This window comes from Drosophila takahashii, chromosome 2L, assembly GCF_030179915.1.
Source record: "Drosophila takahashii strain IR98-3 E-12201 chromosome 2L, DtakHiC1v2, whole genome shotgun sequence".
Classification (NCBI taxonomy): domain Eukaryota; kingdom Metazoa; phylum Arthropoda; class Insecta; order Diptera; family Drosophilidae; genus Drosophila; species Drosophila takahashii.
Window position 1 is genome coordinate 26,156,251 of NC_091678.1, and position 25,238 is coordinate 26,181,488.

Below are 25,238 nucleotides of genomic sequence, written 5' to 3' on the forward strand. Positions count from 1 at the left end.
AAATACTAATTGGCTTTGGTAGAAAAATAAATGTGCATTCTTTATTGAATTTTAATGTATCCATTCATTTTGATACAAATTGTGTCAATATAAAATCATGTCGTAAAATGTTAATAGTAAATTTGATGCAAGTCATGTGTTTACAAAAAGTATAGTTGGTTCTCCAATCCGGCAGAAGGGGAGCGATTAATACTTTCGGCCACAAGGAATGCCAGTTTGTGGGCGTACTGGCACACGGCGGGGACCCGGACAGTCCCGGAGAAGTTGTAATACATATGGGTCATTTTATAGGCGAGCATCTGAAGCTTATCGGCGGACAGGCCCATGTTGTCGGATATGACGTTGTAGCTCGTGGGCGACACTGTTCCCTGACGAACTGCCTGCGACACCAGGAAGAAGTCGTACCGCTCGGGCAGGGTGATCACATCGTCAACAACCGTGCCCGGAAGCGGATTTCTCTTATTTACAAAGTAACGAGAGTTGATTCGCTTGGACACGATGATAAAGGCCATGCGACAGCCCTCCTCCTTGCCAGCCGATTTATATATTTCGTCCAGCTTGGCCTTCAGGAACTTTACTTCGGTGTTGACAACCTGGTAGAGCTGTCCATCGCCGACACCGTCGCGGAAGAAAAGAATGCGCTCGGGCAAGGTACCGTGGTGCTCCCGGTAGGCTTTCAGGGCGCATGTCATATTCAGCGACATCTGGTCGGACAACTCCTGGCCCTTCATATGCTCGGTCACCGAGGAGAAGTAGCGGCACGAAGTCTTTTGGTCCATGGTAGCTACCAGAGCTCCATATGACTTATTTTTGTTCTTCGACGAGTGGCAGACGTCGAAACCGACAGTCATCAAGCCGCGGAGAGGCAGCTCAATCATCCAGGGCGCACCCATCAATTTGGCGTTCATCTGTATAACCACCTTTGTGGCAATTGACATAAGCCCAGCAGATTTCTCCTGCCGTGGAGCGATAACTCTTAAAGTTACAACCTGCGAGGGCACCGGTCTGTCCACGCAGGTGCGCTTCTTGATGCAGCTGTACCTGTTTAGCAATGGAAAGAATTTTAGAACTTGTTCTGCACGATCAAAACAATCGGACGGACTTCTCTTCATTTGTAGCCTTTATCACAACCATCACAATTTGTGGATCCTTGGCCACGGCATTATCGATCGACTGAGAGTAAGTGCCATTACGGTCGTCCTTGATTTCATCGCTACAAAAGACAGCACATCAAATTGAGTACTCTCAAAATTGTATAAATACTTACTAGCGAGGCTCAGAGATTTGCATCTTCATTCCGCTGGCTGCACGGATGCACATCTTCACGAACTCCTGCGTCTCACGCAAGTTTCGAGCCGGAGTGATCACATACCACCTCTTAATGTCCACGTGACTGTACATCGAGGAGTTGCGGAACTCATTGGTCCAATCGGCGCGAGCGTCGCACAAGAATCTCTTATTGTTGCCGAACACGATTTTCTCCGGTGGCAGAACGCGAGCTGGGATTTCCACCAAGGCTGAGTCCAGTTCGACGTTCCAGGACTTAAGGGTTTCCATGCTCTCCTTGGCAGACTTCAATCGCTGGTTGAACACGCGCAGGCGCTCAATGCGACGATCCGGAGTCAGTCTGGTATGCTCGCTCATGGCCTTCATCAAGCTAAACACACGAACAGCGAACTTAGCAAATATATTTGAAAGATATAATCCCACTTTAAACTTACCGGAAATTGGCGCGCATTGCGTCGGTCATGCCTGTGGCCCGAGCCAGCTCGGGAATAAGCATGATGAGTTGATCAACACCTCCACGAATGTTTTTCTCGGTGGGTCGAGACACGACCAGAGGCTGCTTGAAGTCTCGGATAGTGATGTTGTATCGCTAAAATAAATAAACCATTAATTCGATTTTCAGACATTTTGGGAAGCGTTCTTGCACTTACCTTTTTGTAGTACTCCACATAAGAAATGTCGCCATCTTTGGTATTAAACTTAGATAATGGCGACGAAGCAAAATCAACATCATCGACGCGATAAGTTTTATTATTGTAATCAGTTAGCACAATCATACCTGTTTAGAATAATGCAAACACATATTTTTTGGAGATTAAACAATGAAAAGGTTACAAAATAAGTAACCAACTCACCCATTACATCTCGTTTGAATGCGGTTTGATAATCGTCGTTGTCTCGAATAGCCTCGGATAAAATGTTGTACAAGGTATCAGTTCTCATAACTTTATGTGCGATTTCTGCACAAAGTAAAATATCACTTTCGTGTTGGCGAATCGATGTCTGGTACCCAGGCCAGAGCTCCATGCGGTAGCTCTCCAAATTAATCTATTGGTAATAATAGGGATAAATTACAATTTATAAACCATCAAGTTGATGTACGAAATAAACTAGCAAACCTTTGCTTGAGGATCGAAAAAGTTGCGAGACACCAACTGCAAGTTCAAGCCCTCCATTGCCCTGCGCAGGATCAGGTTCAAGACCTGGAACTGCTGGTTATCAGCTGCCTCCACGGACCCAACAGACTTGATTTTGATCTCATAGTTTTCCCCCTCACGACTCTTCGTGACGAGTTCCAGAACATAGGGGCTATTTTGCACCGGCTTAAACTGACTGGTGCAAAACAAAATGGTTCCGTCAAATATGTAGCCACCCAAAACGCTTCGATGGTGGTTCATAAAAGCCCGACGTAAACGCGTGTTGTCCACATCAGGGACAAAGTCAACGCGGTACTGGTAGATGGTCCAGTTTGGGCGTTTCAGAAGTTTGAAATAGTTTGTCTGGACAGTAATTTTGGTTCCAGATGTTCCATTCTTGGTTGTCAGTCCCTGAGGACGGGAGTGTACGACATCTGTAATCAGACGACGACCACGCACCGACCCACGAGGATCACCTATTTTGGATAAAATTAGAGGTCTAATAAAAAGGAACTAAGGAAATAAGGCAAAACAACTACTGACCCTCAGAGCTCTGAACTTCCACCTCGCTCGACTTCGTGTCTCCCGACTGCTGTAAGTGGCTCAGCGGTACCTCACTCGATGAACCCTGACCACCCGACCTCATTGTTTCAGTTCTTCCTGATTGCGAGGAATGCGGAGACTGGCCCTGCAAAGAGAACGTTGTTGTTAAGTGCAGTTATTTTCAGAGTTTATGAATTTATTTATGTAGTAAGCTTATCCATTCTAGGCATACATAAATGTTTTGCAATATCACAATTGCAAGGAACTTAATTTAAGCAAATTATAAGTTAGAAGCTTGAAAGGCAAAGAATTAACGGGGGTTGCACACAATTCGAATTTTGGGTTGAATTTTAATTGATGTAAGACAAAGTTCCAATTCGAATTCTTTGTCTATAAACAAATAAATAGTAATAATTAATTTTAAGTATATCCTTGACTAACATTTTTGTTCTTATATAATAGTAATAATAAACTTATTGATGTTATTGGTTAATATTAACTTACACAAAAAAATCTATTGGTAAAATTTACCAATAGAATTGTCAAACAATCGCCAACCAATCAAATAACTACTCTTACGTAGTATGTAAGAGTAAGGGTTACTATAAAACAAAAGTTATGCAATTGTAAAAAAGGTTAGAATGTGCTCAAACCATTAATTGTAGTTAACTTAGGGGAGTGTAGGGTAATTTGACGAGTAGGGTAATGTGACGAACTCGTCGAATCTCATATATGACGTCACGACAAAAATTCCAAATAAATGTAGTCGTCTCCCCTTATCGTGTCGACAATGTATTTACAGTAATATTAATAAGAAGTCCCGTAATTTGTTCGTGAGGTAATTTTCGCTAAAAATGTGGTGCGCAAACTAGCAAACCCATTCAATTTACTTGTGTTTCAGCAGTGCCAGAGCAAAGATGAGTGAAAAAAAAAAACAAGCAAATATATGCACGTATACATGAGATCTTTATCAACAGTTTTTGGTACCTCGCGTTTTTTTCTTTTGCGCCGTTTGAGAGTGACAACGTTTTTGCTCCAAGTCTACCTTGTAGGGTATCGTGACGAACTTTTTGTAGGGTATTGTGACGAACTTTTTTTATTCAAGAATTTTAACTGTTATCGTTGATTATTTGTAAAAAAAATATAATAATACCAGATAACATTTACTGCTGCAGTTTGGTTGTTGTTTTTAATAGTGACGTCAGTTTAATTTAATTTAAAAAAAATTTGCACTTTGACCATTTTTTTTTTGTAAGTTTGGGTATTATCTTATTACTTTTTTCTTTTCCGTATCGAAAATAACCTTTCCGTAAATAATATATAAAAAAATGTATTTTTTGTTTGTAAAAAGGATGGTTTACACCAAACTTTGTGGGATTTGGCTACGTTGAAATTTCGAATCCAAATTTTTTTAGAAATATGCTCAGTAAATGTAAGCAACTTTCTGCTTTTACACTTTTAAAAAATATTGATTTTTGGAGAAGTTACATTAAAGAACAAATCGTTCGTCACATTACCCTACAACTTTTGAAACTGCAAAAAAAGTAGGGTTCACGCCAAACGCTGTGGGATTTAGCTGCATTGGAATTTCGAATTTCGAATTTTACAGGGATATGCTCAGTAGATGTAAGCAACTTTCTGCGTTTACACTTTTGAAAAATATTGATTTTTACAAAAGTTACATTCAAAAAACGAATCGTTCGTCACCTTACCCTACACTCCCCTACTATTTTTAAAGAAAATATACAATTATTTATAGATACTTCACTGCAGCAAAGTTATTTATAAGTAACATTAAAAAGGTAGTTGTCTTATTACCTTTTACAAAAGTGACTAAACCTTATAAAGGTGCGGGTTGCACTTGACTTCCAGCTAATGTGAAAGTATATCACTGTGGACAGCAGTCCACGTAGTGACTAAGAGCACCAGGAAAGATCTCAGTAAAATTTTTTATGAAAAGGACGAAAAAGCGGCGAAAATTGTCACTTTCAAAAAATGATAAAAAATACAAGGACAAATATTTTGAATTTTTTTTTTTGCAGTTATTATTAATTTTGTTTGGGGAAAATCTTTGCATCAAAACATTTTTGTTTTAACCCCAGAAAAAAAGTTTAAAATTTGACTTTCATAAAATATTGCGAGTTTATTTTGTTTTTTATTTTTTAATGAGACCAATTAGTTTGCTTTAGTTATATTTTGTATACGAATTTGTTAATAAATATTCAAAGAATAAACACAAACAATTTGGATTCATTTCCTTTACTAATAACTTTTCAATGCGTACCGAAAGTCAATAGTGGCAAGCATGTACTCAGTTTTGCACCCCACTGTATGTACGCGGTCCTATTCCGTTCGGCTACGCTAGGGTTGTACGTATGTACATATGTATGTATGTACATTTGTATCCATTTTTGTACGTACATTTCCACATTCATACATTTATAATCGCCTCCTTGTAATTTCGTTTTTTAATTGTTCCCTGAGCTTTTTTTAACATCATAAGGAAGGCCAGAAGGTCAAGAAATATTTGTGTTATGTTGTGTCTTTATAAAATTTGATCTGCGTGGTCATCCATTTTATGCGCACTGCAACAAATTCTACATAAGGAACACACTCAGCGCAATTGAAAAACTTGATGTCTTGAGGAGTTTGTTTTAAAAAAAAAAATATTCTAAACATTAAGTCTAAAAGTTTTTAAATATTGCAAATTAAAAATGAATGAAAATAGTATAGATCCGTTTTAAAAAATAAACTATTCTATAATTTTATTTTATTTTTAAATTACAATTGTACAATGTACATATAAATTTTTATGTATATAACTGGAGATGTGCATGTTGTCTGATTTGCATACCTGCAAATTCATGCATAATTACATAAGTATGTATATATATACACGCATACAGATTCCAGTCTTTTCATGAATGGTTGGATATGTATGTATGTATACATAGGCAAGTCATTTGGAGGTACATATGTACATGTGTAAGTATTTGCGAGACTAGCATTTTTTACGCCGATTTTGCACCAAGATAAGAAAATTTCTGATTTGGGATGCATATGAACAAAGAGTGGTGATGATCATCAAGGAAATGGCCACATATGAAAAACAACTGTTCTTATATTTTCTTTTTTTCATGAGAAGAAAGCTTTTATTAACGCAGGCTGCATACATATATACATATGTATGTTCCTGGAACTGCATTTCCTAGCACTGTTCGTAAAGCGTTTGAAATCGTGTTTAAAATGCACGAATAATTCATTAAAATATTACTCAGACTCAGAAATCCCTTTCAACTAAAAACTGTTTTATTTTTTTTATTGATATACTACTTTGGATTTGGAGATGTGGACAGTTAATGTTGCTTACCAATTGGGGAGCCATGCCGCGGTTTGCTTCTTCATTTCGCTTGTTCCCGCGACCGCGTCCGCGAGCGGTTCCAGTATTGGGTGGCAAATTCATTTTTAACTTTATATATCTTTTTAGATCTCAATTAACACTTTGTACTTAAAAAATCTTTTCTTTACTAATTCTTCACCTTGTACTCGAAGAGTTCCCAGACACGCGTCACAAAAATGAAAACGGAAATGAGCGGGACATCTTAAGACGCCCAGGGCTGGAACTCATTTTATGTTCCTTCGGTTATCGGTTGTGCTTTTTCCGATAAATTCTGCATTTTTGAACCCATTTGGTGTTGCTTTTTGGACGCAATAATTGTTCCGAAACTTAAAACATGTAAAATTTGATTTTTATACCCTTGCAGAGAGTATTATAATTTTGGTCAGAAATATGTAACGGAGCGAAGGCGACGTTCCCGACCCCATAAAGTATATATATTCTTGATCAGGATCAATAGGGGGGTCGATATAGCCATGTCTGTCTGTCCATCTGTTTCAATACCGTTTGTAAGCGCAGTTTAAAAGCTAGTGACTTAAAACTTTCACAGATCAAGTTTGAAAATCGATCCGATCGGATGTCTATATCCTATAATCGGATATAACTCATAAAATAGAAGATATTTCCGGCAGTGTGAGAGCTATTCACATGCATCTTTCGCAATCTTATTCTTTTATGCATACCTTGATCAGGGTACAATCCCGTGCCGGTCGGACGTCTATATCCTGATGTTTTTCAAAATATTTCGAGCAGTATATTATTAAAGAGCTATTGACATGAAACATTCCAAATCATGTATTTTAATGCATGCCTTGATCAGGGTAAAAGCGCTCGGCTTGCCGAAGCTAGCTTCCTTCCTCGTTTATTGATAATTTTTGTCTTAAATTGTTACCGAGGTAAAAACAAGAGGGGGATGGAGATATAAAATTTTGATTTCGCATAACTTTTTAAGAAATGGTCCGATTTGAAAAATGTTAGGGGGATTCCCTAAACTGTTACATTGCTGAATTGTTTAAAATTCACAAACAATTTCAGCAATTAAGGGAACGACCCAAAATGGTTCCTGTTGAATTTTCAAACAGCTGTTATTTGTTGAAAAGTTTCACGGAACTTAAAGCATATAAAATTTGATTTATTATTGCTAGTTACTGTCTAAAAGTGTTACCAAGGTAAAAAGAACCATACAATTGCATTTAGACAAACGCATACACATTTTAAAAGATGAGATTGAGATTGTGGGCGTTAGGGGTGCGTGGCACCTCGATGAAACAAACTTGAGTTGCGTAGGAAGTCCAATTTTCTGGCTTTTATAGTTTCCGAGATCTCAGCGTTCATACGGACGAATATGGCTAGATCGACTCGGCTAGTTATCCTGATCAAGAATATATATACTTTATGAGGTCAGAAACGCTTCCTTTTACCTGTTACATCCTTTTGTACGAATACAATATACCCTTTTACTCTACGAGTAACGGGTATAATAACCACAAATATGCTTTCTGAATTGATTTTGAATGAAATAATATACTGGTGATATTAAAATGTTAGGGGTGAGCTGCTGAAATCGCTGAAAGTTGAGTTTGTATGGAACAGCTAATTTACAGCTGTCAACAGTTAAGTTAAACAGGATGTCAAAAAAGTCACTTCTATTGGTCTATTCTATTGGTCGCATGCGATTAAATTAGATTAGATTAAATACTTCATTAAGAACTTTTTTAAAAATGTTGTGCAGTAAAAAGTTAAGTTATACCACCAAGAACAGTACAACAAGACCAAGTTTCGAAAAAACCAGGGACCGAAAATAACGGTTTTTGTAAATTTTTTATACAAAAAAAAAACACGCACTTAGAAGAGTCCAAAATTTTTTTTAAATACACCACTACTTTTATTAGCTATTGTAGTTTACAAATCCGTAATGATTTTTATTTTTTAATTTTTATAATAAAACTCAAAAAATACCTGTTATTTATTTGACATGTTTGAAAAAAATTAAATAATTAAAAAAAAAACATGCTTACCGTGTTTTATATAATTTACTAAAAATTTGTTAAATAAGGCAACCGCGCAAATTTTATAACTATTTTTTTTTTAAATTTTTGTTACCCACAAAATCGCTATAAATCTAGTTTGAGTTTTATTTTTGATCACGACGAATAACTGTTATTTGTCAACTTTTATTATAAAACTCAAAAAATAACAGTTATTCTTTGAGTTTTACTTTACAAATCAGAAAATAACTGTTAAAATGTGTGATTTTTAAAATTAAACTTATAACAGTTACGGTCCCTGGATAAAACTTACTCTTCGTATACAAGTAAGCCAATACCAATAGGTGGTATTTACTGCCTACAAATTTCCAAAAAGTACCCAAAACTTTATAATACCCTTACAGAGGGTATTATAATTTCAGTCAGATGTTTGCAACGCAGTGAAGGAGACGTTGCCGACCACATAAAGTATATATATTCTTGATCAGCATCAATAGCCGAGTCTATCTAGCCATGTCCGTCTGTCCGTTTCTATGCGAACTAGTCTCTCAGTTTTAAAGCTATCGCAATGAAACTTTCCCGAAAGTCTTCTTTCTATTGCAGGTAGTACATATGTCGAAGCGAGCCGGATCGGACCACTATCTCTTAAGGCTCCCATAGGAAGGTTAGGTTAGGTTAGGACGGCTGCTAGACTATAGCCTGGCACACTTAGACCTCTGTGGGTCCATTGTGATACCGTATGATCTCTATTTTTGGGTCCCCTATCCGTTAAGAGTCAGCCTGTAGGTTGGTCGATCAGCAAGTCCCCCATCCGGAGGATTTAATAAAAGAGCTTAGACTCTTCAGATTAATCTGCGATATTTCGGTCAGGTCATTTATGAAAGGATATCCCAAGTGATTCAGTCTAAGCCTGCATAGGGCTGGGCATGAACAGAGTAGCTGTAGCCCTGCCCTGAGTAGCCCTGCAGCTTCTACAAAAATCATTTTTTGGGGCTTTTAGCCTGCCGGCGTGTGCGCCAACGAGCCAGTGGCCCGTGAGTACTCGAATTAGCATGCCGCACTCAGTGCGGCTGAAATTAAGTAGGTCTGATGTTTTCTTATTGTTTATTGCAGGCCATGTCTGGTGAGAGATTCGGCACTGCGGTGTGTTTTGCCAATTGGTGTTGGCTAATTTGCAGAAATGGTTTTTAATAATTAGCTTACAGGTAGCCATAGGCATGCCAATATTCTCCTTTCCTGGAAGGAGAGGTATGGTGGTGCCTTGCCTGGCTAGCTCGTCTGCTATACAGTTGCCTACGATATCCCGGTGACCCGGAACCCATATAAGGCTGACAGTAAACTGACTAGCCATCTCGTGAAGAGATTTGCGACAGTCTGCTATTGTTCGGGAGTTTGTATTCGTCGAGTATATTGATTTAATAGCCGCTTGGCTTTCACTATATATGTTTATGTGTCTGTTCTGGGTGTTTAAGCCCCTTAAACAGACGAGTGCTTCCATTATAGCATACACTTCCGCTTGGAAGACACTGCAGTGGTCAGGAAGTCTGAATGACTGCCTGATCTCTAATTGCTCGGAGTATATGCCTCCACCTACGTGTCCGTCGAGTTTGGAGCCGTCTGTATATATACAGATTGCGTCTATTGAGCCCGGTCGGCCCCGATCCCATGCTTCCCTGCCTGGGATCAGAGCTTCGAAGGGCGTGTGACTGTATTCACGGGTTTTACATAGATCCGTTTTTGGCGGGATCAAATTGTCATGCTGAAGAATCTTAGCGTAACCATACAGTTGGGATTTCCATTGCCCCGTATCCCTTAGTCGAATGGCTGCCGATTTCGCCCTTTCCATGCCTGCTAAGTCCAGGCTCTGGAGGTTCAAGATCGCATTCAGCGCTTCGTTTGGGGTAGTTCGAAGGGCTCCACTAATACACAAAGCCGCCATGCGCTGTACTTTGTTAAGGGGAGTTAAGATACATTTGTTGTGTAGAGCGGTCCACCACAAAGCCACTCCATATAGTAGGATTGGCTTGACTACCGCTGTGTATATCCAATTGACGATTTTAGGGGACATACCCCATCTTAGCCCGATTGCTTTTTTACAAGAGTAAAGTGCAATGGTCGCCCATAGGAATATTCAAAGCAATATAAGAAAATTCATCGTAATTTTGTAGGAAGTAGGCGTTTTGATTCTTGACAACTTAGAAACAAAATTTAAATAGAAACGCTGAATTTGGAATCCCTGGAACTACACCGAGTGAGCATTAAACTATAGGTATTTACTTTAATTAAGAGCAACATTTCTAAAATAAACTTGGTTGTGACTTTTGGCCATGAGTTACTTCGGTATCTTGCCGAGGTCTAGACTTGCATAAATAAGGAATAGGTTTTAACGCAACTTGGTATTGCTGTACTGCTCTTGGGGGTATAACTTAACTTTTTACTGCTCAACATTATTAAAACAGTTCTTAATGAAATATGTAATCTAATAATACACACATTTAGTTCGATTTTTTTAATTTAACTACATAAAAAACGATTGGACCACCCAAATAGGCGCACACTTCTGATCCTTAATTACACGAATTCCCAAGTTAAACTGCGTTTTCCAAAAAGTTCCCCGACGCCAGGATTCTTAGCAAAAGTACCTCAAAGTTCGAAAAATGCTGAGATTGGCCAACTTTGCGGAAGTTTAACTTCGAAATTCGTAACGAATCCAAAAATATAGCATCCATCGAGGTAAATTTTTGATGCTGCATAGTGTTATTGGTTTATAAACGTTCTAGTCGGTAAATTGTAGATTTTATGATAGGTTTCTACTCTTAATAGTGTTAAATTAATCGAAAAGGTACAAAATGATGTTTTTGCATTTCAACCACCAAATTTTATTGTTTTTTTGTTATTACCGTTTTAATGTGTTTCCCAAAGGATAACGAGTATGATCGTCCAGCTAAAAACTTTTTGTAATAATGATGAACATAGTTCATTTTAAAAAAATTTGCCGATTTAAAACATTGCGTTTTAATATTTTTTTTTGTCATTAATGCTGGCACTACTATTTTAATGAGCGGCCGAATTTTGACATAATTTTTAAAAATTGGTATAAACTTGGTGTAAACCAAAATTTGGTTCCGGTTTTGGCTGAATTCTACTCTATATAGTCTTATCTAACAAAAAAATCCGAAACGGTTTCAATCGGTATAGAAATATAGCCACATTGAAACTTTTAAGAAGTAACGTAAGTGCACTACTATTTTCGTGGTCACAGCTGTAAGTCGGAACCAGCCGGATCCGAGAACTATATCTTATAGCTCTCATAGGACGGAGCAAAAAAATATTATATAGCGGCCGAAAAATTAACATTTTGTCATTAAATAGGAATTATGTTTTTATTATTTTTTAGAAAAATCTATATTAGATAAGATGCGGAATTACCGATAGAAAACTCGCGGAGTGTGCAAGCACTATAAAATTCAATGGACGAAATGAAATAGAACATCTTTTCTTATCGATAATGACATACTGCAACTAAACTTTAAAAATAATTCCGCCAAACGATCAACAAAACAAAAAAGTATGTTATTTTTAAGATCATTAAAGTTTTAAAAATTAATTAAGAAAAAATAATCGAATACATAATTTATTAATATGTATTCAAAATATCTGCAAAGATAAAAAAAAATACGTTCGATAATAATTGCATAGCGATATTGTTTGATTTATGAAGTTCTTAAAAGGCAAATAACTTCTTTTGTACACTTTCACAACATTTTGTTGTTTCCTGATAATCTCGAAATGCCTTAATTAGGCGGATTGCAATTCTTCGTTTGTGGTGGTTTTATTGCCCAATAATTGTGTTTGCTTAAGATAACTCTTAAAAAGTCTTCCCATTTCAGAGCGCATAAAAGCCGGTAGCTTCTCGTGAAAAAAACAGTTGATCTTAAGAAATTAGCATGACCAACAAAGAGATCATTTTTGTCGTTCTTCTAGCCGTAACATTGGGTATAACTGCGGAGATTTGTCCATCACCTTTTGATCGAGTTGGCAACAAATGCTACCACGTGTCCTTACAAAAGGTAGGATTAAGAAAACACACCTGTTACTGAAGATATACACATTTCGTTACAAAAAAACCATATATTTTTAGGCCAACTGGCATGTTGCCGACCGCAGCTGTCGAAAGCTCGGAGGCGAACTAATGGTGTTAGATGACCAGGAAGACAAACTATTAACGACCGAATATCTGAAGAGTCTGGGGCTTTCGTTCTCCCAAAGCTGGCATCATTCCGTCTGGGTTGGGATCACATGTCTTGGAAACACCCGCACGTTCCTCCTCGCCAAAAATGGCGATAATGTGCCATTCCTGAACTGGGTGCCCAGAGAACCAAACAATGCGTCTCCCGAAGAAGATTGCGTGGGTTTTGCAAATTACAACGGAGCCTATGGGTACCACGATATAGAGTGTAAAGTCCAGTTCCCTTTTGTTTGTCAGAGGCAAGCAACGGAGGATTATCTGTGCCTTAAACGGCAACAGTTCTTGGAGGTACTCTTGTGATAAGCAAACCACCAGCTAAGAAGATAAAATAAATAAACTTACTGCACTCAGACCAGATTTTAACTTGGATACTCTTTAAAACCCATTTTTAACGAATAACAGAAAAATGTAGATTTCAATTTTAGTTCAATCGTATGTCGTAACTCGAAATTGTTGTTGTCAATTAGTCAAAACAGAAATACAATTTGGTATTTATCCTTGCATTCTCGGCAAACCGGTTTGCATATGTAACTTGACATTATTCAACACACTTATACCATCACTTATTTTTCTATACTAGACAGAAGATTCAGGTACACTCAATTTCTTATTGAAAGTTTCGGCCGTTGGTTTTTTTTATTAACATTTTAGGTTGAAACATATTATAAAAGTCTAAGACTCTAGCTTCACAACGGTCGTCTTCTCGGACACGTACAGACCGTCAAGGAATTTACGGATATCCTTATTCTTGACGGTGGTGGACTGCTGGATGAGGGCGGCAGATCCGGAGACCGACTCGATGTCGTTTCCCTCCACGATGAGCTCGTCCTTCTGGGCAGTGGAGTTGACCACGGTGACGCCAGCTGCCATTTCCACACGACGGATGTACTTCTCGCCCAAGAAGTTACGGATCTCAATGACCGTGTTGTTCTCGGAGGTGACGCAGTTGATGGGGAAATGAGCGTACACAGCGCGCATCTTGTACTGGAAGCCGAACGTGACTCCTGGGGATAGAATATAGAAATAAAATACAGTCAAAGTTAGTTATAAATTTAGAGCAGGCTTTTCTGACGAAGCCATTCCTTTTTCCTTTTCAGAAAACCAGGACACTCTTTGGGACGTTTGGTAGTCAAAGACTACCAGGGGCGTTGATTGAAGCTACCCACCCCACCCTATGCTTCTGCGTTGTTTACCCCGTGTAATTACGCACCCTTGATCATGTTCTCGATGTGACTGCAGACGGTGCGGACGGCGGCCAGCTCCTTCTTGGTGCCGAACCACTTCTCGACCTTGAGAGTGCGCTTGTCGGGCATGTACATGTCCAGGGCCAAGTGCTTGAAGCTGCGCTTCAAGGTGCCGCGGGTGCCGGTGATGGTCACCACACGGGCCTTCACGGAGGCCTTGATGTCCTTGGGGATCTTCACGCACTGGTTGGAGTTGATGGTACGCATGATGACACTGTCGGTGGAAGCAAGTGGTTAGTTTATCACAGATAGTCCAATTGGCAGGTCAGCCAAAATAACATTCCAAACACCGAATTGCACGTCTGCACCAAGCACATCATTTATTTATATGAATTTAGGAGTATCCATCTCAGTAGATGTCCGTAACAAAAACGCGGCTCTTTATTTCACGGTGCCACACGCTCAGTTGGACTTTGAGTAGATCATTGAATTCGATGTTTGGAAAGTCCTTTTAACACAAAACTTACGCTCCGTTAGTCCGTCGTTTGTGTGAGACAAATTCTGGATGGACTCCTCGCTGCAATGGGGGATTTAATTATATTTTGGGTTAAAACTTTAATAAAAATATAACGCGGACACACACTCACCGGAAACGGGGAAAAGAAAAGAAGGGAAATTTAATGTGGCTGTGTGAAGCGCACAAAATGACCTAAATTTGCACGCCATGTGCCGTCGGCGTGCTGTTAACGTGTTCAATTTGGGCTGTTAGGCGCACGCATTCAAGAGTCGCTGTTCAGTAGGGAAGTGTAGCCTAGTACTTAGTACGACGAAAACTGCTAGCTAAGTATAGGAGTAAGCGAGAGGCAAATACGCAAAAAAAATACCAGATTTAGCGGATGATGTCCGATGAACTCCTTGTGTCAATAACACATTTTAATGGAAGTAAAAACCCAAAAACTAATGGAAAACTGCCTGTAGCAGTTGCGGCATTACATATCGCCATGCCAACACCAAAATTTAAAGCTTACGACCCAGGTCGGCTCAACATTTTGTAACATTTTAAAATTAACGCCAGTTGATTTGTTTGATGTTTGTGAGTCCAGTTCGCTCGCAGAACAGCTTAAATTTTGTCCCACACATAGCAACCTGTTGGCGAAGGCTGTTCCGCATTTTTTTAATTTTTTCCGCCACCGATTTGATGTGTTCTTGTAGAATTCCATTTTTCATAGTCAAGAGGAAGAATTCAAAAAACATCGCTTAACTATCGGATAAAAGAGCCCGTCAAAATTGGATGGCGGACTATTTGGGAAATTTGCGGAACGCAAAACCTTACGGACCATCCGTTCAACGGATGGTGGATGGATCGGGAAGACCCCTATAAATTCTTCGACTATGAAAAACGGAACGATGACAGCGAGAACAATTCAAATCGATGGCGGGAAAAAATTAAAAAATTCGGAAAAGAAATCAGCTGTCATTTTGTCATTACGTTTTGATTGCACTTCACGTTGTTTCGTTACGTTTTGATTGCCAGCGGAAAAGTATTGAAAAAGACAGCCGAGTACCTTTAGATTGAAAAAATCTGTATTTGTATATTTATTTGTATTTATTTTAAAAATCCTTAGTTTATTTTTTATTTTATGATTTTTATACATTATATACATTATTATTTTGTACCTAATTGCCCTGACAACCCTTAAATTAAATTATTTGTAATATATTTCGCATTAGCTTTCAGTTGTTCTATTTTACATAATATTACACCTGTTGCTTCCAAAAGCCCAGTTTGTGTGTAACATAATTTCCATATCTTCTTAGTTCTGTAATCAAAAAAGCTTGAAGAAGGCTTATTTATTGGCCCAGCATTAAAAAATGAATTAAGGAATACTCAGAAAGGGAGAAGTTTATGAACTGGTTCCGGGATGAGCCCGATTGGGCAGCACTGGCACTAGACGGTGATGCCGGACCAATTTAAAAATACAATTGGCGGGGAGCGTGGGTAAATCAGCATCAGCCGGCCAAAAAAATTGCAGATTAGTTTTCCCATCTAAAAATAAGAGCTTGAGCCCGTTTCCGAAGTTCCCTTGCACCCGTGTTAGCCCGCCCTAGTATAGTATTGCACACGATGACAGCTCCGCAAGCACAGCTGGACTTTTTTGTGACGGCGGGAAGTATGCTGGAATGGCATGACAATCTGGACAGAAATAAGCCGGGTCTGCTGGAAGTGAGTATAGCATTCGGATCTTGGCCCGCCCACCATGTCTAGCGAGCGTCTTTCCCTCACAGCTGACCGGCGTTAGCCAACATGGAAGGGCCACGATGAGTGGGCTCAATGACTACGACTACCAGACCCTGTCGTTCCTCAAGTCGGATGAAGCACATAACCTACAACAACTGCGGACGGTGACCAAGTCGGCCATACCCAACGAGATCCTGGAGCACTTCAAGCGTACGTATGCTCCGGGTGCCTCCTGGTGCCCCCTGGTGTTCGCCCTTCCAATCTCCGATCCCTCCTTGCAGACATCAAGTGCCACTGCACCATGGGCCTGTTCCCGGAAATCGGTCGAGCCTGGCTGACCATCGATTCGGAGATCTACATTTGGACCTTCAACCAGACGCGGGACGTGGCCTACTACGATGGACTGAGCCATTTGATTGTGAGCGTCGGCTTGGTCAAACCGAAGGCCGGTGTCTTTGTGCAGGATGTCAAGTACCTCCTGCTCCTCACCACGCCCATCGAGGTCATCGTTCTGGGCGTTACCTTCGGGGAGGGTTCGTGCAACGAAATGCAGCTGATGAATCGGCCCATTTTTGTGATCGGCACCGACAACGTTTCCATCAGCGTCATCAAGGGAACGGACGACGGACGGATCTTCCTGGGCGGCCGCGACGGCTGCCTCTACGAGGTGTTCTACCAGGCCGAGTCCAGTTGGTTTGGAAAGCGCTGCAAGAAGATAAACCTGTCCCAAGGGCTGGTCTCCTACATGGTCCCCAGCTTCCTGAAAGTTTTCTCGGTAACACTCGTCACTAGTTTTATGCATTGAGTAGACTAATTCGAAGTGATCTCTCCTTCAGGAGGTTGACCCAATCGAACGCATAGAGATTGATAACAGCCGCAAGCTCCTCTACGTTTTAACGGAAAGGGGTTCCATTGAGGCTTGGGACATCAGTACGGATTACACAAATGCGCGAAGGCTGGGACGGATTACCCAAAACGATATTACAAACCAAGCGGTTAGTCTGATAACGTGAGTAAATGTTCTGCTCACTGAAGACAAATTTAATTAAGCCTAATTACATCTGTAGGACTGTGGACCCGTCCATTTTCAAAGGTGTCAAGGCCATCTGCCCTCTGAGCGCTGACGACGCTGGCAAACTGCACCTGGTGGCTGTGACGCAGTGCGGCGTGCGGCTCTATTTCTCCACAACATCCCTAAATGTGCAGCAGCAGTTCAGTGCCGCTGCGGCCTGCGCCCAGGGCGAGAATACGGGATTTGGTCAGTCGGTAGCGCAGTCGGTGGCGCCACCACTGTCGCCCGGGCCCGACTCCCCAAAGGGACTCTATCTGCTCCACGTCCGACTGCCACCTGGCTACACGCCGAACGCCACCACCAACAAGCCGAAGCAGGTGCATGCCGCGCACTACACGGAGGGCACCATGCTGATGATCACCACGCAGCAGCAGGAACAGGACCTACTGTGGTCCGTCAGCTCGGCTCCGTCGGTTAACTTTACATACCTGGTGGAGTCGACGGCCCTGGAGAGCCTGGACGGGGTGGTCTGGGGTCTGGCAGAGGTGCACGAGTCGTCGACGCCGCTCCTTAGGTCTCCCTTGAACAGTGCTCGGCACTCGCGCAAAGTAGCGCTGCTTACCAACCAGGGCACACACATTATAGAGCTGCTCAAAATGGTGGACATTCTGCGCCAGATTCTCCTTTCGTGCAACGGCCCGCACCACGAGGAGGTTAAGATGTTCTTCCAGTCGCAGAATCAGCGGGAAGCCTGTGTCACCGCTCTGCTGCTGGCCACTTCGGATAAATATCGGGGCGGCGACGTCGCCTTGTGGGCCACACAGGCGTTTATGCTGTACGGCGGGGAGCCATGCTTCCAGCATCAAAAGTTCCTCAACGCCAGCAACCGCAACATGGCGAATCAAACGCTGGGTGCGAATACGACGACCGGAAGGGACCGACTACCCATGTTTATGTCCACGCCAATGCCGAATGCGGCGATCAGTCCGGCGTCCTATCCTGGATCACAGTTCAATCAGCCCATCAGTCCAAGTGAGTGAAATGAGACTTTGCGACTATGAAACAGTTTAACCAAATCTATAACTTGCAGTAGGAAATATGCAGCCATCGCAGGCGGTTAGCAACGAGAATTCACCGATTGTATTTTCGGCCAAACACGACGGACTTTACTTGTACGTCTCGCGGATGTTGCGTTCAATTTGGCAAATGCGCTGCGTAAATGAGCACTTTTGCTCCAATTTAAGCCACAGCGACTGTGCCCTCTTGCAATCCGATCTGCGATCCCTGCGCACCTTCCTGGAAGTGCACTCTGTGCACGATATTTCCTGTAAGTAGTTATCCTCAGATGTAATTAAATACTTGGTTTGCATGTTTAAGAACGCAAGTCTCTACTTACATATTTATCTTATCTTTACTTTTTTAGCATCTACCAGAGTCTCATTTGACCACTTGGAAAGAACAAATTCATACAACACCATCATGATGAACAACACTCTTTTGCCAATTCCTGAGCAACGGATTTTGTCCGAGCAGGCTCAAGTCGAGGAGAAGCGATCACTCTCCGCTCTCAACCTCTTTGTCAGTAAGTTGAAATACAGGCCTTTATTATGTTAGGTCCCAACTGATGAACCACTCTTAACAGAACATGCCTGCGAGGTCATATCACTTTGGAGCATTCTAAACTCGCATTCCTTCCAACTGATTTGCTTGCAACTCAGTCCCGAACACCAAAAGATGCTGAGGTGCTGTACCTTCCGTGACCTCCTTCTCACACGGTCCGAGGTCTGCGCGTTCCTAATCATCTCGCTGATTAATCTGTACCTTAAGGACAAGGCTGGAGTGTCTGAGGTGTCGAGGAACTTGCGTCAGAACTGCCCCAATCTCTATAGGCACGAGGATGATGTGACCTACAAGGCCACCGAGCTGTTGATGAATGCAAAGAACTGTACTTCGCCCGCCGAAAAGGAGCAAAAGCTGCGGACCACCCTGCAAATGTGCAAGGAAGCCGCCCCCACACTGCCACTGCATAGTATTTGCCAGCAGTTCATTTCCGCCGATTTCTTCGAGGGCGTGATCGAGCTCTCGGCCGTGTGTGCGTCAAAGAGCGATCCGGAGGAGGTTGGTGTCCACTTCTATAACAACGGAGAGCCCGCTGAGGACCGCGAGGGGTACACTTGCTTCGCCACAAGGTAGGCCAACCGTATTATCAATAAGAACTCTTTCTCGGCTACTAAACATAACTTTCAACCTCAGAATGACCTACTACAAGGAGGTGCAACTTATGCTGGATCATATCTACCAGACTGCATGCAACAAGTCGCAGATTCAGGACCAAACGCAATCGCCAGGCCAGCTTAAAGGTACAGGCAAAGCTTCGGATTCTAGGAACGCCGCCCAGCAAACGATTCCCAAAATTGTGGCTCAGACCCTGCGGGTAAAGGACCCCCTCATCCATGTAACTCTCTACGAATGGCTGCTCGCCCACGACATGCTCAGTGAACTTTTGGACGTGGTAGAGCCATCATTGGGAGAGTTCTTGCGCCGCAGTGTGTCGCGAAATGGAGAGAATGTGGTGCTGATCGATTTGTTGTGGAAGTATTATGAAAAGAATGGCCATCACTCCCAGGCAGCCCAGATACTGGACAATTTGGCCATGACACGCAGTGAAAACATAACTCTGGAACAGCGCATCGAGTATTTGGTGCGTGCTGTTATGTGTATGCGAAACGGGAACGTGGGCTCTTCAATAACCAATGGCATATTCCTGAAGGAACTGGAGGATAAGGTAAGATATCGTATGCTATGTGGCAAAGATACTTATACTCTTGAATTCACACTATTTAGCTGGACATTGCTCGAGTTCAAAAGGCAGTGCTCGCCGCTGTGACTGAATTGGCTCGCCATAAACTGGAGGCTTCCACGGCCGTAAAGGAGTTAAATTACGCGCTGTACGATATCACACAGCTGTACCAGCACTTTGCCGAGCCCTTCGACCTCTGGGAGTGCCAGTTGTCCATACTGAACTGCTCCCACCACAACGACCCCCTTTTGATCGAGTCGGTCTGGGGTAACATAATCAACAGCGTTGTGGAGGAGCCGGGCACCACTCAAGATCGCAGCAATAGGTTGTTCACGAAAATTGAACTGTTGGTGAGGGAGTACGAGGAATCGGGGGCCTGCTTTCCCTTTGCCTTTCTCATAAGAGAACTGGAAGTCAAAGCCTGCCAACTGCGCCTGCCCGAGGGAATAGTGCCGGAAAAACTAGTTACCATGAATCTGGACGTTGAACTGCTCCTGGAATACTACTCGAGGTGCGTTAGGTTCAGCTTTTGCCTATGCATATATATAATTACTCCTTATCTTTCAGGATGATTTCAATGAACGAACGTGTTTGGGCAAACGAAGGCAACGAGTGGCACTTAATCCAATCCGCCATACGAGTGGTGTCCCTCCTGGCAGACAACGCACAATCCATTTGGTACCGTTCAAAGTAAGTGCAGTGACTGGAAAATGTAGAGGATTAGGTTATTTTACATTGGTGTTTCTTTTGCAGAAGACGGATTATTGGCAAGGCTCAAGACATTGTGGCCGGCTGCTTGAACATTTGCTACCAAAAGCCCGATACCAATCGTCTTCAGCAATCGCTCAAGGAGCTTCAGAGTCGGCTGCAGCGATTGTTGGTTTGAGATCCCCGCCCTGCTTAAAGTAATTACTTTGATTGAATTTGAAACCGCTGGACTAGACGTTAAGTTTGACTGAGATATATATTGTATTTGTATTAAACATGTTAAATAAATTGATTTCCCCACAGTTCGTTGGCCCGTTCGCCAGGCAGCATGAACTCATGAGGTGTCCATCATTTTTAGGTGTGCTTCCGTCAGGATGCACTTGGTCATGTGGCAGGAGCATGGCACCGGGTGCTCCTCTACGTTGGGATCCAGCAAGTCCACCTCCAGATTGTACTTGCGCATGTCGCCTGCACTGCGCTTCATGGTGATTTGAAAGGCCACGGGTGCTTTCTCGTCCAGATTCTCGCAGGATTCCTCGGGCAGCACGACCACACACTGCTTCCAATGCGTTGGCGGCGAGAGAGGCGAGGTACTCAGTACTGAGTCTTCGCCAGGGAATCGCACATCGAACCAAATGCAGAAGCCCTGGTGGTTACCCGCCTTCTGGGCTGTCACCACCTCTTTGAACTGGATGCTGTCCAACTCGGTAGACTGCACATCAAGCAGATTCATCCAGTGAAAGACGACGCCCTCGTGGAGCAGGTCCTGTGGATTCAGGTGGGTTATCTCCGGCCTGGCTGACTTTTGGGCTCGCAGTTTGCTGGCGAAGGTGTCCATTTTGATGCCATCCACGCTGTGCCAATCGTCGAAGAGTGATGGCACCGAGCAAGGTGCCACGAAAATGGTGCACTCGCTGGGGAACAGAAGGCCGCCCTCTTTGAGGAACTTGTCCCGCGCCAGGAGCACAGAGTCCAGCATGCCCTCGTGCAGCAGGTAGAAACCCATCCACTCCGACACAATGATGTCCACCTTGTCCGCCTCGGCGGGCAGCACGAACTCCTCGACTCGGGATTGAATCACCTTCACCACGTTCGTCAGCCCATTGTCTTCGATCAGATCCAGGGCGACCTTTGTGGCCACATTGGATGCCTCCACGGCATAGACTAAACGGGCTCCTGCCTTCGCGCAGAAGGCGGACAGAATTCCCGTGCCGGCACCTACATCCATTACGATCTTGTCCTTGAAGAGATCCTTATTTCCCAAAATCGCACTGTAGTAGGCGGCTTGTCGAGGCCGATCCTTCAGCATAAGTTCGTGGATCTGCAATAAGGATTGGTATCAGTTGTGTTATCCTATGTTTGGGGCGTGTCTGAGAAACTTGCCTCCAAGTTTTCGTATTCATCGAAATAGGTATTCGCCATTGCTGCAGAGTAGAGCTATCAAAACATTTGCAGATCAGTGGGGGTTTTCAAATAAAAAACAACGTGCACTTCCAGTGTGACCGACGGTGCTAAGCAAAAAAAAACCGTATAATTAAGTCTAGTCTTTAATTACTGAATTCCGGTCAGCTGCTTATCAGCTGTTCAATAAAAATTAATTTCGACGAAATTTTATTTTGCTTTAAAACATTTTGTCTTTCATTTGGCTTAGTAATTTGCACGGATCAGCTTTTCAATGTGTTTGTGCTGGGAACCTTTGTTCCTATGCCCTTTAAATGGGACACTACCGACCGCTGTTCTAAAGTAAGGAGCTTATTTTTAATTGTAGACAATAACTAATTAGCGCCAAAAAATAAGAAAAAAATCACAGATGCTCATAAGTTCTCTATTGCGGAAATTTGCTGATAAATTTTCCATTTCATTAATTAATTGGATATGTTTTGATGTTTGCAATATAGATTTATAAGTGAACTTTTATTATCTTTATTATTTCTAAGAAATATAAATATATATTTTTTCAATCTGAAGTGGGTTTTAAAATTTAAATACCTACATGAAAACTAAACTAAAAAAAACATTTTTTGTAGTATTTTGGTCAACTTTCAACTTCTGCCACACTGAAGACCGCCTATTTTTTAGACGCTTGGATTCGCGCCATTTTCAGACGACAATTTTGCAAGTAAGGTGAAAGAAGCTTAGAAGTTTGACCCAGTCCTATTAAAGTTCAATTTGCCCTGCTCCAGATGCCATCAACCGATTTCATCGACATTCCAGCTGCCAAGAAAATGAAGATCGACAAGTGCATCCTTCGTTTCGCCAAGCTGACCGAAAATGCTCTGGAGCCGGTAAGGGGATCGGCCAAGGCTGCGGGAGTTGACCTGCGGAGCGCCTATGACCTGGTGATTCCGGCCCGTGGAAAGGCCATCGTGAAGACCGATCTCCAGGTGCAGGTTCCCGAGGGCTCCTACGGACGCGTGGCCCCGCGGTCCGGACTGGCGGTGAAGAACTTCATCGATGTGGGTGCTGGCGTGGTGGACGAGGATTACCGCGGCAACCTGGGCGTTGTCCTGTTTAATCACTCGGACGTGGAGTTCGAGGTGAAGCGCGGCGACCGCATCGCCCAGTTCATTTGCGAGCGCATCTTCTATCCGGAGCTGGAGTTGGTTGACAAACTGGAGGACACCGAACGCGGAGAGAACGGATTTGGTTCCACCGGCGTCAAGGATCTGCCGCCAGTGGCCAAGGCGCAGAATGGCAATGGACAGAAGGCAGCCGAACCTGAGGAGGCTGCTCCCGCCCCCATTGCCACGTAGAGGAGATACTATCGTAATATTAAGCACTTCGTACTTATGGGCCAATATTTCCTGGGCCCCTCATGTTCATAATCCAAAAGTTCCATCTTACTCTATAGAGTCTGTATTCTAAATATTTATTTGTTAAATAAAGGCCGCCATTGAAGATCGACATAATCCCAAAGGGTTTTGTTTTCCCACAAGGTTATTAGTTTGGTTGCCTGGTGAGTCGATTTACCTCGATTGTTTCGATATTTCAAGACCCCCATAGCTGGAGGCTCCACAAAAAATCGGTATTTGGAGGACCACTGAACTTCTGGATGAGCGTGTATTATGTATATTCTACACGTCGTCTACTAGAGCTGCAAAATAATCGATGGAACCATCGATAGTATCGATGGTTGGCCTCCGGTGACCGACATCGATATTTTTCAGACTATCACGATAGTTTAAAAAACCATAAATTCGGTGGAATTCTTTATAATTGTTCAGCCATTTTTAATTTTTATGAAACAACATTTTTTTTCAGATTGCGCGCGCACTGTTTTTTACTTTTACGTCATTGAAATTTATCACAAGCGTTCAGCAGACAAAATTGATCACTGATTACTGATCCATATGTATGGATACGTATTAAAAAGATCTTACTTTAAATTAATCTAATTGCGTTTTGAATTTTCAACAATTAAAATTTTTAATTTTTTAAAGGATTCTCAATGTTTATGTATGAGCGATACTATCGCGATAGTATCGAGGTTAATTCTGCAAACTATCAAAACTATCGATGGGGCCTACCATCGATGTTTTTGCAGCTCTATCGTCTACTTCGCTTCTACAAGTTTGTTACATTTCCCTTTTTAAGACCATTTTTACATTATTAGTTATTATACCCGTTACTCGTAGAGTAATTATACCCGTTACTTGTAGAGTATGTAACAGGGAGAAGGAAGCGTTTCCGACCCTATAAAGTATATATATTCTTGATTAGGATCACTAGCCCAGTCGATCTAGCCATGTCCGTCTGTCCGTCTACAAAAGCTATGCCCACAGTCGCTTTAAAGGACTTTTAAAACAAGAAAGGGAGTTAGCTTCGGCAAGCCGAAGGTTATATACCCTTGCAGATCATTCTATTAATTTACAAATCGCAAAAATGTTTAATTTCCTATTATTTCACAATAATTTTTCGATCGTTTCTATGTCAGCCATATGATATAGTAGTTCGATCTTTTTAAAATTAAAATCAAAATTTGGAAATATATATATATTTTAAAATGGTCATATCCCAGAGTAGAAGAGAATGTAATAAAAATCAACAAAGATATAATTTTTTTCCTAATAATTTCCATTTAATTTTTCGATATGATGATAAAGTTATCCGATTTTTTAAATATTTAATTCGAAATTCAGAAAACGTTTTTTTTCCGATCCTTCCTATGGGAGCTATAAGTTATAGTTGTCCGATCGGGTCGTTTCCGACATATATACTACCTGCAATAGAAAGAAGACTTTTGGGAAAGTTTAATTCCGATAGCTCAAAAACTGAGAGATTAGTTTGCGTAGAAACAGACGGACGGACGGACCGACGGACAGACGGACGGACAGACGGACATGGCTAGATCGACTCGTCTAGTGATGCTGATCAAGAATATATATACTTTATGGGGTCGGAAACGTCTCCTTCACTGCGTTGCAGACTTCTGACTGAAATCATAATACACTCTGCAAGGGTATAAAAAGGCTGGCGCCCACATCTTATTATTATACTAAATACGGACAATCCATTAAAAATGTATGACCAAAAAATGAAATGGCCTCTAGATGGAGCCACTAGCTTTGACGACTGCATATCCCCATCTCCCTACACAGAAAAAAATATGACAAAATATCAAATTGATATTTGTTGGTTAATTTGATCTTTTTTAAGGATCAAGTTTCGTCATATCATTCTAACATGAAAAAATAT

The 25,238-nt window shown here is 41.8% G+C and overlaps 6 protein-coding genes and 1 pseudogene across 8 annotated transcripts; 3 read left to right on the forward strand and 4 right to left on the reverse strand.

Annotated features, from left to right (window-relative positions):
* Positions 1 to 14: 14 nt before the first annotated feature.
* aub (piwi like RNA-mediated gene silencing protein aubergine) lies at positions 15 to 7,140 on the reverse strand. Of its 2 annotated transcripts, none has more exons than XM_070211552.1 (9): positions 7,047 to 7,140; positions 2,967 to 3,111; positions 2,406 to 2,899; positions 2,142 to 2,334; positions 1,938 to 2,065; positions 1,722 to 1,876; positions 1,268 to 1,657; positions 1,103 to 1,213; positions 15 to 1,041 (listed from the first exon to the last, which is right to left on the reverse strand). In XM_070211552.1, the coding sequence occupies exons 2-9, from the start codon at positions 3,067 to 3,069 to the stop codon at positions 141 to 143; spliced, it is 2,475 nt and encodes an 824-aa protein (XP_070067653.1). In that variant the 5' UTR covers positions 3,070 to 3,111; positions 7,047 to 7,140; the 3' UTR covers positions 15 to 140. The 2 variants fall into 2 exon arrangements, with proteins under 2 accessions (XP_070067653.1, XP_017015004.2); XM_017159515.3 differs by lacking the exon at positions 7,047 to 7,140 and adding an exon at positions 6,337 to 6,548.
* A 2,006-nt stretch (positions 7,141 to 9,146) lies between these two features.
* Positions 9,147 to 10,482, reverse strand: LOC138914837 (uncharacterized; annotated as a pseudogene).
* A 1,374-nt stretch (positions 10,483 to 11,856) lies between these two features.
* On the forward strand, positions 11,857 to 12,957 carry lectin-33A. Its single transcript, XM_017159533.3, has 3 exons — positions 11,857 to 11,919; positions 12,228 to 12,421; positions 12,493 to 12,957. The coding sequence occupies exons 2-3, from the start codon at positions 12,299 to 12,301 to the stop codon at positions 12,898 to 12,900; spliced, it is 531 nt and encodes a 176-aa protein (XP_017015022.2). The 5' UTR covers positions 11,857 to 11,919; positions 12,228 to 12,298; the 3' UTR covers positions 12,901 to 12,957.
* Positions 12,958 to 13,203: 246 nt separating this feature from the next.
* On the reverse strand, positions 13,204 to 14,051 carry RpL9 (ribosomal protein L9). The gene is made up of 2 exons (XM_017159532.2): positions 13,811 to 14,051; positions 13,204 to 13,604 (listed from the first exon to the last, which is right to left on the reverse strand). The coding sequence occupies exons 1-2, from the start codon at positions 14,049 to 14,051 to the stop codon at positions 13,273 to 13,275; spliced, it is 573 nt and encodes a 190-aa protein (XP_017015021.1). The 3' UTR covers positions 13,204 to 13,272.
* Positions 14,052 to 15,745: 1,694 nt separating this feature from the next.
* Positions 15,746 to 20,876, forward strand: Nup154 (nuclear pore complex protein Nup154). Of its 2 annotated transcripts, XR_011419677.1 has the most exons (13): positions 15,746 to 16,008; positions 16,071 to 16,233; positions 16,305 to 16,798; positions 16,860 to 17,032; positions 17,091 to 18,067; positions 18,126 to 18,362; positions 18,459 to 18,617; positions 18,678 to 19,224; positions 19,289 to 19,820; positions 19,880 to 20,346; positions 20,403 to 20,525; positions 20,589 to 20,779; positions 20,847 to 20,876. XR_011419677.1 is itself a non-coding variant. In XM_017159523.3 (12 exons), exons 1-12 carry the CDS (start codon positions 15,910 to 15,912, stop codon positions 20,719 to 20,721), a joined length of 4,104 nt encoding a protein of 1,367 aa, XP_017015012.2. In that variant the 5' UTR covers positions 15,746 to 15,909; the 3' UTR covers positions 20,722 to 20,848. The 2 variants fall into 2 exon arrangements, 1 of the variants encoding a protein (XP_017015012.2); XM_017159523.3 differs by having other exon boundaries at positions 20,589 to 20,848.
* On the reverse strand, positions 20,775 to 22,076 carry Art8 (Arginine methyltransferase 8). The gene is made up of 2 exons (XM_017159524.3): positions 21,927 to 22,076; positions 20,775 to 21,864 (listed from the first exon to the last, which is right to left on the reverse strand). Exons 1-2 carry the CDS (start codon positions 21,963 to 21,965, stop codon positions 20,878 to 20,880), a joined length of 1,026 nt encoding a protein of 341 aa, XP_017015013.2. The 5' UTR covers positions 21,966 to 22,076; the 3' UTR covers positions 20,775 to 20,877.
* A 494-nt stretch (positions 22,077 to 22,570) lies between these two features.
* On the forward strand, positions 22,571 to 23,450 carry dUTPase (Deoxyuridine triphosphatase). The gene is made up of 2 exons (XM_017159394.3): positions 22,571 to 22,662; positions 22,727 to 23,450. The coding sequence occupies exon 2, from the start codon at positions 22,727 to 22,729 to the stop codon at positions 23,294 to 23,296; it is 570 nt and encodes a 189-aa protein (XP_017014883.1). The 5' UTR covers positions 22,571 to 22,662; the 3' UTR covers positions 23,297 to 23,450.
* The last annotated feature ends 1,788 nt before the right edge of the window (positions 23,451 to 25,238 follow it).

Bases quoted from the DNA above. Each gene is read 5' to 3' on its own strand.
- dUTPase (XM_017159394.3), top strand. From the start codon at position 22,727: ATGCCATCAACCGATTTCATCGACATTCCAGCTGCCAAGAAAATGAAG.
- aub (XM_017159515.3), bottom strand. From the start codon at position 6,429: ATGAATTTGCCACCCAATACTGGAACCGCTCGCGGACGCGGTCGCGGG. The intron at 2,066-2,141 runs GTGAGTTGGTTA...TATTCTAAACAG, and splicing joins ATTCAAACGAGATGTAATGG to GTATGATTGTGCTAACTGAT. The intron at 1,877-1,937 runs GTAAGTGCAAGA...TATTTATTTTAG, and splicing joins ATGTGGAGTACTACAAAAAG to CGATACAACATCACTATCCG.
- lectin-33A (XM_017159533.3), top strand. From the start codon at position 12,299: ATGACCAACAAAGAGATCATTTTTGTCGTTCTTCTAGCCGTAACATTG. The intron at 12,422-12,492 runs GTAGGATTAAGA...ATATATTTTTAG, and splicing joins ACCACGTGTCCTTACAAAAG to GCCAACTGGCATGTTGCCGA.
- Art8 (XM_017159524.3), bottom strand. From the start codon at position 21,965: ATGGCGAATACCTATTTCGATGAATACGAAAACTTGGAG. The intron at 21,865-21,926 runs GCAAGTTTCTCA...TCCTTATTGCAG, and splicing joins ATGAATACGAAAACTTGGAG to ATCCACGAACTTATGCTGAA.
- RpL9 (XM_017159532.2), bottom strand. From the start codon at position 14,051: ATGCGTACCATCAACTCCAACCAGTGCGTGAAGATCCCCAAGGACATC. The intron at 13,605-13,810 runs GTGCGTAATTAC...TTCTATCCCCAG, and splicing joins CATCGAGAACATGATCAAGG to GAGTCACGTTCGGCTTCCAG.
- Nup154 (XM_017159523.3), top strand. From the start codon at position 15,910: ATGACAGCTCCGCAAGCACAGCTGGACTTTTTTGTGACGGCGGGAAGT. The intron at 16,009-16,070 runs GTGAGTATAGCA...TTTCCCTCACAG, and splicing joins ATAAGCCGGGTCTGCTGGAA to CTGACCGGCGTTAGCCAACA. The intron at 17,033-17,090 runs GTGAGTAAATGT...TTACATCTGTAG, and splicing joins CAAGCGGTTAGTCTGATAAC to GACTGTGGACCCGTCCATTT.